Below are 13,837 nucleotides of genomic sequence, written 5' to 3' on the forward strand. Positions count from 1 at the left end.
TATTGTTACGTAATTATCAGTGAATTAGGTTAGAGAACTTAACAAGGTTAGTATGAGATTAGGTATGCACCTCAAACTGTAACTAATAATGGCTGCTGCCGAAATAGGCTGAGGTGGTTATCGTGTGAAACAAATTATATCTGGAATATCTAGTTTTATTATATACGGATACGTAAAGTTTTTTTTGTTTTTTTTGTTTTAGCATGTGTTTGTAATTTTGTGAGGTTATGTCTAGCCTAATTTCTTTTTATTCTTGTATCATTACCAATACATTAATTTATTTTATAATATTCATTTCAGGTGTTACATCTATGGTGGCAACTCTACTTATGTTAGGATATGAAGTAACAGTATATATTCAACTTCATCATTTGCTAAAAATTAAAGAAAACTGTGTGTTAGACTCATTCCATCGTCATTTCTTCTTATGTATGTGAACCACGTTCGTTCTAAAAGTGCTACAATAAATGAACACTATAGACAACGTGATGGAACAATTTACAAGTTACTGTTAAAATGGTCAACATTTTCAAGTGGTGCTATACCCATTGTTTCAAAATGTACGTACATATTTTTACATTTCTATAAGAGGTGTCATAAATTATTTCAGCATATTTGTAAATTCTTCAAAATTAATTCTTCTAATTAATACCATAAAGTAATGAAATAATATAGCCTAGGCCTATATGTGATTTTATACTACCGGTATTGATGTTGATCTTGGTAAATTAATCCAATTTCACAGTGTTGTCTTTTGTATTGTGGTTCATAACAATTATAACAGTATGTACGTGGAAATGTTTTTAAAATAATAAATTCTAGCTCATGATTTTAAGTGGTCGTTTCAATGGGAGGTTATATTGGAAAGATGATCACAAATGGATAATTTACTGCAAGATACAAGAACTGAATATAAGTAAGTGTTCCGTTGAAAGTGAAAGTGAAAATTTCGTTTTACAAGAGCTGAGTAGGCGTACACGCACTAAAATACTACAGCGTTTACTATTACTATGCTCAATAGATTAATCAGTAGGCCTATAGAAATGTTTTCACCACTGCAAGAAAAAATCGCGCAATAATTATACTTCTCAGTTATTGTGACGTCCGTATTTTTTTTAAAAAGAGAGGGAAAAGTTAGGCCTTCTTGCAAATGCGTAATTATGAATTCAAGGAAATTAAAGATAATGCAGTACCTTAATTAGTTGCAATATCTTATTTAATAACAATATTAATAATATTAGGTGAAAAGGGTAGGCTATAGTGCGTATATGTAAGATGTCAAGTTAATTTATTTCCGGAAATGTTTGGTGTATGAACTGAAGTACAGAGCAGACAGTCCCTCAGTTTATATGTAATATGTTTTAATATCAAGAATGACAGCCTTTTATTGTAATATAATTGAGGAGTAGAAGTTTGCAAATTACGTCTATTGTCCATAAAATATTGTACGAAGCATTTAATAAGCAATGATGAGTCCTTTAAATGTCCCAAATGTCAATGTCTTTTAAGTGTTCTGCTATGAATACATAGGGCAGAACAGCGCTCCGAGCGGCGGAATTGGCATTACGAGGGAACCACTTCAGACTCGTTTTTCAAGCTCTATGCGCCAGCTTGTATAATTTCGTAAGCAACGTTTTGGATAGTCACGTATCAGAGATTGTTTAATATTAAGATTTATTGAATAGTAATCATTACACTGTCTGTATAAAGACACTACTGCCATCTAGCATGCATCTAGCGTAATATTTGTAATGTTGAGATGGTACAATAGTACATTCGAAGACAGTTGTATTTTCGTAAGTCAATTAATATTTTATTGTATTGGAGTACTTCGTTACTTCTAATCGTTATATACTTTCTTCTAATCGTGTAATAGTCAATTAAATCCCACTCGAGTTTTGATTTTCTCTAGATAAATCAAAACGTCTAGTGAGATTACTGTTGATAAAATTGACACGAGAGCGCCTGCAGGTTTCTCACTCTTAAACATCCATGATGTTTATTTTTTAAGAGTGACATTCTTTATTGATTATCTTTGCTTCGATATAGGCCTATTGTAACGAAATCAATGCACAGGGAAAATATACATAATCGTGAACACAGTACAGTATTTTAAAAATCTACGATATATATATATATATATATATATATATATATATATATATATATATATATATATATATATATATATAAAGCTTAAAAGTAGAACTGGAAACTTTAGAGTTCTTTGTGTGAATAAACATTAAAATTAAATGTATACTTACATACGTATGCTGTGGTTGTAAAATTAACGGTTCTTTTCCTCTTGTACGGAGGAGGAGGAGGGATCTTAAGATAGGCGCTCACTTATCGGGGGAAAAAAATTGTTTGGCGCGTTCACATTTTTATTATAGTATCGCTCACTTGTCCACATATTCAAATTAATCATCAAATAGTGTTGTAATTTACTGCTAGAGCGCATTATTTCATTGTAGTGTTCTGAACTGAATCTGGAAATGAAATGAATAGCTCTGTAATTTAAATTATTTTAAAAAGGTTTGTTATATAAAGGGAAATTATTTAGTTATGAGAAAGATGGGAGTGAAGTTGAATTAGAAAATTAGTATAAATTAGTGTAGCTGAGAATAAGAAAAATGAAATAGTTTAATAAAATGTGATAAATTAGGAGGGATAAATGAAAGTGAAAGGACATGATAAACATAGTTAAGAGCAGGCATTAAGGTCACGATTCGTCTGTGTTTAAGCTGTAAATAGTGTAAATAAGGGAATGCTGACCCGAATAAGGATCAGCAGGATCGAAATATATATGAAAATAAACTATGATGAACATATCTGGTTGATTCAATATTTTCCCAGTCTAATCCTATAATATATATTCTTTTTGCATATTACATTACTATAATTCTAATTTGATAAATTTTAAAAGTCTTTATACTGTGCAATTAACAAAAATCTTCGCGTCACCCATTTCATTTATATCTTGAATATTACCGCGAATGGAGATCTTGTAATCGATGTGCTTGCCATGACATTCTTTATTTCGATCTTGGACCGTACGGAAATCCGTTTAGAATTCTCTGGCCAGAATTCTGGACGGAATCCGGTTATGTGGACAGAGGCGATACGGCCAAGTGGGCCTCCTCCATTTAAAATAATGCAAAGAATAAAAATCCGAACGCGCCGATCGAATCCGTTCCGGTAAGTGAGCGCCTACTTTTACATGCAGCCTGAGGCTTATTGTGCTTACCACTCCTTTTCTGTGAATGATTGGGTAGCCGAACGGCTGCGCTCTTGTACAAGTACAGGACGCCGCGCCGTGAAATGAGTCCAAGGTTCAACACCGAGAGTTACCCAGCAATTCTGCTTTAATTGGTTGAAGGAAAACCAGGTAACTTGTCCCCACGATTTGAACCCGAACCCGTTCGTTTCACGGTCAGACGAGCTAACCGTTACTCCACAGCGATGGACAAAATTAGCGGTTACATGGGTTTAACTTTCAGTAAGAGTTACCGACGGTTGACACGCGCATCACACACGCCAGTACTGTTCCATGTTGACAGCTGCAATAATGTCAAGGCCTTCCGTGCATCGATATTATCGACCCATTAGGGTTCCGCACGCCACCTATAGCAATGTGTCAGTGCTATTCAAAGAATGATTAAATGTACGGTATTTCTTTTTAACGTGTTCATAATGTCAGAATGTTCAAGACATTGAAGTAAGAATTCACATTCCTCAATATTACCTACACGTCACAATAAGCTAGGTGATCGTCATAGCAGCTCAGTGGTGGCTCGTGACGTTTAGTTAGGGGACTGAACCTACGATCTTCCGGTTTTGCAGCGTTACGCCTGAACCGCGACGCTTCGCGCGCTCCCAAAGGATTGCTGTTTTCATATTTTCTGCGGTATACATAACATAGGAGATCGTAATTAAGTATAAAGTTAGGCCAGCTGTGTTTCAACAGTAGCATAAGCATCATTTTGAACACAGCCGGTAGATAATGAAGATCTAGACAGGTGACAGTGGACATGTCTAACGAAAGCGTCCAAAATGCCGACCATTTCCTCTTTTTCATTCTTGAGAGATGCTATGTGCAAACTCGATGAAACAAATCTTTCATTCAGTGAGCATATTCTGAGTATTACTTACAGATACCAGCCGCCACGGTGGTCTGTGGACTTATAATCCTGTGGACTTGGGTTCTATCCCCTGTGTACCCCCGATTTATAACTTGTGTTGGGCAAGCCCATGATGGTCCAGGTAACACGAGTTTTCTCCGGGAGCTCCGGTTCCCCTGTGGCATCCCAATAAATCTCCATCATCATCTCATCGTAGGTGTAGTGTAGACCAGTCTCTTATGGCGTATCTTGGGCAACGACTCTGTCGGTAATTTGGTCTACATATCTGGCTTCATATGGGTGAATGACATAAGTCAAGCACCCATCATTAGCAAAAAAATAACTTGCAGATACCAGGCCGATACGAGGACCAATCTGTTTGCATGGCGTACATCACAGCTCCGTCACATCTCCCTCCGTACCTTACCTGCACTATCCAATACAAGAAATGTACTTGCCGTCAACAAATGCACGTAAACAAAATAATTCCGGGAAGCATGTGACTAATAGAGATGGGATAAACTGTTCTTTTTATGAAACAGTTTCGACTGTAACTGTTTCATGAACGAAGCTGTTCCAAAATAACAGTTTCATAAGAATATGTTTACAACATCAGTGCCAACTATTCCAAGTGTTTCAACCTCTCATCTGCTTCAGGAACATGTTTCAAAGCCCTTGAATCGCCTTTAAATCAGCTGTTCAGTATTATGACAACGAAAGTCATTTTTTGTAGGTTACTGTTAAGGATACAGTAAATAACTACAATTCGAAATGAATCGATTTTAGTAAAAATAATAATAGGAGAGTTTAATAACGATGACATTAGCCGATGATATTTTTCTCGGTATATTAATAATTAACACTATGTTAGAGCACCATGAACATATTCTCCATCAATGGACAGGTAATAATTAATATCAGATTTGTTAAGAAATGTGATTCGTACAATTAAATTGCTCGATCCTACATAGGCTACTGTTGCACGAAGGCCGTGTGGAACATGGATAATAATTATTTATATCTACATTCGATTGGAGGTCAGTGATAGCGCTACACGTGGCCTTTGCAGACAGCAAAGAAAAAGAAAACTGTTTAGAAATTGAATTGTTTATCTCTTGGAACCATGTGGAACCCTAGATCATATATACAATGTCTAGTATATACAGTCACGAAGCTTAAGTTGTGAGGGTGCTAGGAACAATAGACTGTGCCGGTACTACTTCGCATTGTCTGTAATGAGGTGATATTAGCGATCCTAGTGGTTAGCAACTATCTATGGATGCATATTTACTACTACTGAGCTTCGTGACTGTATATACTAGACTGTGGTGGAACGTTGAAGTGATCACTGGAGTAGTGTAACATCCTTTGGAACAGTTGGAACAGGTTATATCACGAAACTGTTTCGTATCGAAACAGTTTCAAAAAAACTGTTCCAGCTCTTTTTTACCCATCTCTAGTGACTAATAAGAATGCAGTGATACGCTGCTGACCGGAGTACAGCTGAATGTAAGCGACGAAATAGATCCATTAGTTGTTAAATATTATTGCTACTTGTTAGTTATATTTACCAAAATTTAATAGTAAAATACGTTGCATATGTACTTTCCTTCTGAAGGACAGGAGAAAAATTATTTAATGAAACTTGCCATGGCATGTGATTTGGAGGTAGAAGTGGTAGTGGACGAACGTTAGTGAGAAACAAGAACTTTGCGCGATCGATTTCAAATTTGTTGTGTGAAAACATGTGTGATCAGTTTTATAAGAAGCGTCCGAAAGGTAAATTGCTAAAGACTGGTGAAAAATGAAAAACAAATTAGTTTTAAATGTGTTCGAAAAGTTAACAGAGAAGAATCCTGACGTAATAAACTATATAGTAAAATTAACGCAGAGCTTACAGGCGTGTCTGAACATAGTGTTCTGAATGTTCGCAAAGAAGTCAAAGGAAGTGGTAATTTAAGGACGCCTTGTAAGAAGAGAAACAAACCTAGAACCGTTTTGGGAAAAGTGGACGATTTTTGTTAAATGTGCTATCCGATCTAAAGTGCACTTTTTCAAGAATGAACCGTCAGCTATAGACAAAGTGTTAAGTGATGTAAATAGTGATCCTGATTTACTTGACTTTAAACGATCAAGCTTCCACAGTCTTTTATTAGAAATAGGTTTCAGTTTTGTGAAAAGAAAAACGGTTAATGTAATATTAGGCCTACATAGGGACGATATTACTGTGTGGAGACGAAAATATTTTACGTCAACTTCCAGACACAGCCTTGCCCCCAAGTCACGGCCGAAATGTGGCAATCGGATATTCGTCACATCGTGAAGGAGGGAGAGAGAATGTGACAAATGGATGGTCTCACTGATAACATGGTCGATCGTCTACTTATTGTGGAGGAGAGTTCTTCTGATTCGGAGACAGATAGGGGTGTTGCTGCATTACCTACAAGCGATAGCGACTCCGAATGACGCAGGCCTACAGTACTCGTAAGTTAATAATATTTGCATTAAATTAATTTATTATTGTCTGTGATATACAGTATCTGCATGTTTTAAATTATTCATTGTATACTTTTCTTTTCTAATAATGAAAGTAAGGCTGACATGCAGACATCGGTAGGATTGATGTCACATGTGCTGTACTTAAAAACACGTGCTGCGCGTAGTAATACATAGTGCTAATGTTGATGTCAAGTATCTTTCTTATATTGGAGCAGGACTGTTTTGTCGAGGATACTACCTGCTTGCCAATCCCTCGTCTCTTCCATCCTCTCTTCAATCCCCTCGCATTTGAAGCTTAACGTACTTCAAGCGCAAAGATTCGTCTCGGTATCTGTACATAGTGTACACTAGCTGTCATCCAAACTAGAAACATTTGTCACAATTGTTTAGGAAGTAACGCATAACAAGTCATGACGCTATCTTATCATTGTTTCATTTGCTTCCATTGATTAGAATTAATCAAGTCAGTGTCGCAGTGTGTTTCTGTAGCCTTCTTTAAAAGAATGTGCGTATTTTCGGATGTATTAAATCGTGAGTTGCCATTTTTAATTATCGAATAAATTGTAATTGACAAATGTTATCAAATGTTTTATTGTGTTTGGACCTTCTCACATGTCATAGGTGTAGAAATTACATAAAAAGCATAACTATACGAAAAATCAGTTGCATATCAATCAGTATATAAATGTATTCCTTTTTCAGGAAAATTATGATGAAAAGGACTGAAATCTAATAAAAGAAGGAATATTCGCTTTTTATAATATTACGCTTTACCAAAGCATCTAATAGATCTACTATACATGAATGTACCTCGACAAAAATTTTGTAAACTGCTTGAACTCAAGTTTATATGTGGGCAGAGAAAGTGTTTCGCTATAGTGATAAATGTTCTAGGTCAGTGATTTCCAAACTTTTTTGATCGCGGATCCCTTTTGACTTGAAAAAAGATTCACGATCCTCAAATTAATATATCTTAGATATAAATTTAATATGCCTCCATATTTATATTCTGTACGTATTCAAATTCAACAATATGTCTACAACTACACAAATTATCATGAATAGCCATAACTTTCTAAATATGCAGTATAGTAGCCTACTTATAAACTGCGTGTATTTTTTTTCAGTAATTACATGCACAGTTATAAAAAAATTACCTTCAAATTACTAATGTGAAGAATGGTGTTGTTTCCTCGTCTCATAAATAACTTTCAAGTTGGGAGAGATGGAAGAAAGTTGAATTCTCATGTCTGATGTGGCATCCAGGCGATGACGGAATTTGGATTTTGTTGCTGCATATCGTGAAAATCCTACTTCGCACAGGAATGTTGTTGGAAATGGGAGGAGTTTCTCCACTACACATTTAGAAATATCCGAATATTCCTAAAGTAGACTACACAAGAATTCGGTGACAGAAAGTTCGCTAAATCTCTGTTTCATCATATTTTCGTTTTTTGTTTCATTCACCCGTTTTTAAACTATCAGCACTGGGGTATGATAAATGACAAGGCGATCGACTGGTTTCTGAATTGTATAATTGTAATTTTTATTGTATGGATTCGTAACAATCTGTTTTTTTACGGTGATGGGTTGTTAGCCTTTCGCCCAACCCCCAAGCTGGAGGACCACCCCTTATCGGGTGTCCACGACTGCTTATTCAATATATTCACAGCTACCCTCCGTCATTTTTAATGTATTTTATTAGCCACCGATCCATTGAGACAACACTGTATAAAATGAAAATTAAAATTATTCGTAATATTAAATTAATATTATTATGTTCGGAATCAAGAACACGTGGTTATTAACACACAGTTTAACACGAACACCTCACATAAGGATGCTCATACTGAATGAATAAAACTGACTTCACAATAAAAGTAGCAAAAGCAGAACAGCAATGGACGAAATTCGTTTCTTTTTAAAAATATGTGTAAAAATTTATTGCTAAGTAACATTGGCAATCGAATTTATTTTACAATTAAGACATTAAGTTTCCGAGCACATTTACAAAAAGTTATTCTTACACTGTTGGTCTCGTGAGAAAAAACTGCAAACAATCACACACAACAAGCAGATAAGAACTAACTGACTGACTGACTGACTGACTGACTAACTAACTAACTAACTAACTAACTATAGTCCCGTCGCTCTTATTTCCGGCAGCCAATCACATTGCAGGTCGGCTACATTTAAACGTCTGCGTCTTGTGATTCGCTGATGGTAACGTGATGCATTTCCTAAGGCTCGATAAATACTTATTACAATCGCCCGCCATTTCAGCTCTTTCGTTGGCGTTCGCAGAAAGCACACGAGAACATTATTTGCCGCTCAATTATTTGCTCAATTACAGTGCGTTTGATTTATTATCATAGGAGCTACGACATGATAATGTTTAACGGTGTCGCAAATAGATTCCTCATCTGGTAGTTCGGCAACGAAAGAACAAAAGTGGCGGACGATATTACCTACCTAGACTTTATAGAGCCTTCACTTCCTAAGACGTAAGCAAAGAGGAGGAGTCACGCCGGGAATAACAGCGTCGCGACTATAACTAACTATAGCCTCTTTTAAAATATACGTTACTGTGGTAGAAAAATGGTTTAAAAATTATGGAGTACTATAAACTGAAAAAATCTAGTGCTATAACCTTCCCTAGACAATGCAAACTAACGAAATGTATTTAATTTTTAGATTACAATATTCCACATTCGGACATTGTGAAATACCTAGGCATAATTTTAGGTCGCAAACTAACGTGAAGGCAACACATTAATATGTCAATGATGAAGCAACTGCAACTATGGTACGACTATATTCGCATTAAAATCGCATTTTCGTCTGCAGGAAAGGTATGTGTATGCCTATATAAATTGAGTACACGACGTTTTGTTATATTCAATCCCAACTTGGGGATTTGCTGCTAAAACCAATATGTTGAAACTTTAGATTCTATAAAATAAGGCAGTGATGACGACTCTGTTACTAATGTCCAGATACATGGGGACTTGAACCGTCAATCAATAAATGCAACTACTAAAAAAATGGCTAGAGCGACCTATTTTAGTGCTCGGTCGAGCAAAATTGCACTCATACGTGCTATTCATTAAGATTCCCAGCCTGCGGAAACTGTACGATCTAATACCGTGTGATGCAGAAGTCAGTTGTCACATGGGAAACATTACTCTAATTGCAAATACAATTGTATACAGTATGTTACTGCCACAATGTTCAAAATGTGCTCCAATTACTTGAAGACAGTGTCTCACTCGATCCTGACATTCTTCTGTCACGTTTAAAAGTGTACTGGATACCATGGGCGATCCTTTGTTTTAAATCATCTATAGACGTAGGGTCTGTTTGTAAAACTTACTGTTTCACAAATCCCCATAGAAAGAAATGAAGGGGTGTGAGGTCTGGTGATCGTGGAGGTCGTCATGGCCTGAGGTCCATCACGTCCAACCCAATGCACACTGGTTTTTGGCGAACTGTTAGAGCATAATGTGCCGTGGCCCCATCTTGTTGAAAGCACATTCTTATTTGTTTGTTCAGTGGCAAATCATACAGAAACTCCATTACAGTGCTGTTCAGCAATTCCCCATACCGGTTTACATTTAAATCAAACAAATATGGTCCCACAACCATATCTAGGATTCCACACGACAACATAACGTTTGGAGCACCAGGGTTGTTAGCTTCACGCATCCATCTTGATTTTCTTCGGACCAGTATCATGAATTTTATGTATGAGCGTGCCTATCCAAAAAGAATAAGCATTCGTCACTGAACAGAACATGCTGAAGGAAGGACCGATCAGTACGCAAAACGCTGTGTGATCCAGTTACAATATGTTCGCCTCTTGATTGGTTCCTCTTCTTGCATTGTTGGTAAATGCTGTAATTTTAAGTTGATTAAAAATTGTTTGTGTAAAGTACCACCTTTCTACTGGTCTAACGGAAATAAGATAACCCTCAAGTGTCTTCAGGACACTTTGCAAGATACCTTCTTAGTGCGGTTTCACTAGGAGCCGGCTGCGTACATGTATAGTCGCGACGCTGTTATTTCCGGCGTGTAGTATCGTTCGCCCTTTTTTGTTCTTTAGTTCCCAAGCTACCATACGAGGAATCTATTTGCTACACCGTTAAACATTATCATGTCGTAGCTCCTATCATAATAAATCAAACGTACTGTAATTCAGCAAATAATTGAGCGGCAAATAACGTCTTCATGTGCTTTTTGCGAACGCCAACGAAAGAGCCAAAGTGGCGGGCGATTATATTAAGTATTTATCGAGCCTTAAGAAATGAATAACGTCTTCATAAGTGAATCACAAGACGCAGACGTTTAAATGTAGCCGACCTGCAACGCGATTGGCTGCCGGAAATTAGAGCGACGGGACTATAGCTGTTGTTATCCACTGACGAAATCGTTGGTTACGAAATACATGCAATAGAATACCAGCAAAAGTGAATGCTTTCACATTATCCTTGGATTTTTCCATACGCTGCCATACTTGAGGTATCGTACTGGCATGTAGGCTGCTAGGACCACCTAAAGTTGAACCCTGTCCATCATTCTGTTTCAGAAATCTATGCTTGAAACTTTCCACATGTTTCTGCATAATGGATTTTTTTTCGAAATTAATTCACTCTGAACATAAGGTACACGAAAGTTTTCCCTTTTCAGCCACAAAATTGCCTATAGGAAACTCGCGAACCCTATGCATCGCAGTTACAGATGTTCAAATAGATGTGAAATTGTGAACCCTTCTGATTCAGAGTATGAGCTCGCCATAAAACCGTTAAACTTGTATTCTATAATGCTATTTTAATTGTTCTGTTAATCATAGAACTACAAATATAACTGTAGTTAAGAATTTAAAATATAACTTAAATTCTTAAGTTTGAAATTTCCATTGTTGAAAAACGAGCTTCTCATTGTTAATGTGAGTATTTTTAATATTAATTGTTGGTAACAATTGTTATAAATAGTCCATTTCCCAAGAATTATGCTCTAATTAAATATTATGCTTTTATGCCTTATTAACAAAAATATGTTTTATTGTGCTTCTAACATTTGTTTCATCGAGACGGTTTGATAACCAAAATCATGTTTGTGGTAGCAACCATACGTCTGAAGTGCTGTTATGCATTTTATGCTTTTGGGTTTCACTAGTGATAAACTGATACCATGGTAAATACACATATATTGAACCAGCTATAGGTTAAAATACCTAAATTACCACTTTTTGACGTCTTGACTTCTGATTAACAAATTGATTTATTTATTTCAGTGATCCCAACAACAAAATTCTGGTTCATTGTCAAGAATAGCTAGAGCATTAAGTTTGTCCTTTCTATTTTTTAACGTAAATAGTTCGTCGTAAACAAGAAAAACTACTTCCATGAGAGCAATTACTCCTGAATTCAAGTGGAGGGATATCAAGCGATAATGAGGGACTACATTTCCACGTCTACACATCATCCCATCGGTGCTCAGGCTCCATAACCATTGCGACAGTTACTCAACCCCGTGCAAAGCTAGCTGTTACAAGAGTTAAAACGCTTATAATTGCCGCCCCTAAAATTTGCAGCTCTAGGCTAACCTAATACAAGTAAATCTGCCTCTGGTCACCAACAATGAAAAAAATTCAAGCTATAGTTTTTCTGTATAATCGAACATTGTTTCCTCTCTTAGTACCACAATATATTTATATAGGCTACTCACAAGAACTAATAAAAATTCTTTTAGAATTTCCATCCTTTTCTTTCTGGCAATCTGCTTGCATGCTGGTATAAACTTGAATTACATTAAGCAAATGACTGGCGCTCCCTACCTGGTATTTGAGCATCTCTGCAAACACGAAGAACGTAGTCGATAGTCGGAACAGGAATGTTTCCGTCAATCACTACTAACGAGCTCTGATGAAGTTGTTCTAAGAAGTTTTCAACCTGAAACGAGAGTTACAAGACGTGTCGTAAACTTTCTTAGTCCTGCTTCCCGTTGTTAGGTTGGGCATAAATGGAGTTTTGTAAAATATGAAAGAAAAACTAACGATTTAGAAGGAATCATTCTTGATTTAAAATTTATTTGTTACACATCTAGAATTTTAATGCAAAAAATGAAATAAATGCAACCAAATTAGTAATTTTGGAGGACTTTTTCACTTTTTATAAGATAAAACTAAAAAAAGAAACAAAATACTGGCTGTAATATATTTCTTTATAATTAAAAAGTGCAGGAGTAATAAATGAAAAGCAAAATATTGGATGTAAATATATAAGGTAATTCAAGAAACACTTCAAACACTAAATCGTTATAAATATCTTACTATTTGAGGTAAAAAAATCACTGTGTTTGGCAAACAATGGGGCTTTTCATTCGCTACTTTTTGAACTTTATTGATTAAGACAGTAAAGATTTTATTAGTACCTCCTGCTAGAAGAATTTTGAAGTTTCAAGCCATGGTTCTGTCGTTAAACGGTACGATACAGCTGGACCAACGCTATTATGAAAGCAATAGGAGTCTTTCTCAAGGTCTGAGAAAATTTAGGACACTTAAAAATTTAAAAGAAAGCCCTCTTCCATTCGTAATTAACGGAAATTTAATCAGGACATTTAAGGATATTAGTTCTGTTGCTAATAAGAAATCTGGAAGACAAATCATTAATCAATAATGCCACTGTTGCTGAGATCCTTCTGACAAGTTGTTGTTTAATCAACTGTCTGAAGACAGGTTGGAACTTAGTAAGTGACACCAATATGACATCCCTCATGAGGCAACTAAGCCAGGAGGTAATGGATTAGGTTAAGAAAAGTAATGAAATAAATAATTATTATTGCATTGGTAGTAAAGTTGGAGAATTTTTAAGAAAACATCGCAGTCTCTATACATAAACTAAAATCAGTGTTCGCACTCGAAGTATCAAGCAGAAAATATATGATTTTACTTTTTTATTCTAATAGAATTTGAACTTAATAATGACTGGCCAAAGTTTTCTCAAGAGATGAACCTTACTTTTTTTTTAATGGCGGAGTTAACACGCGTAGAATTTGATATGAAAATAACTCATATGTTTTAATTAAGTAAGGTCTTCGTGATATGAAAGTTACTGTATGATATGGCTTTACTTTCTAATTCAGCACTGATCCATATTTATTGGAAGAAGACAAGAATTGAATAATAGAGACTGTCACAGTAAACAGAAAGTTCTATT

The 13,837-nt window shown here is 35.8% G+C and overlaps 1 protein-coding gene across 2 annotated transcripts in view; it reads right to left on the minus strand.

Annotated features, from left to right (window-relative positions):
* The window catches only part of LOC138704888 (uncharacterized), a 149,110-nt gene that overhangs the window by 120,740 nt on the left and 14,533 nt on the right, over window positions 1-13,837 (minus strand). For both annotated transcript variants that reach the window (XM_069833279.1, XM_069833280.1), the window contains exon 3: window positions 12,457-12,571. In XM_069833279.1, coding sequence (XP_069689380.1) covers window positions 12,457-12,571 — 115 coding nt within the window. The remainder of the gene's footprint in view (window positions 1-12,456; window positions 12,572-13,837) is intronic.

The sequence above is a fragment of the Periplaneta americana genome, chromosome 8, assembly GCF_040183065.1.
Source record: "Periplaneta americana isolate PAMFEO1 chromosome 8, P.americana_PAMFEO1_priV1, whole genome shotgun sequence".
In the NCBI taxonomy this organism is placed as follows: Eukaryota; Metazoa; Arthropoda; class Insecta; order Blattodea; family Blattidae; genus Periplaneta; species Periplaneta americana.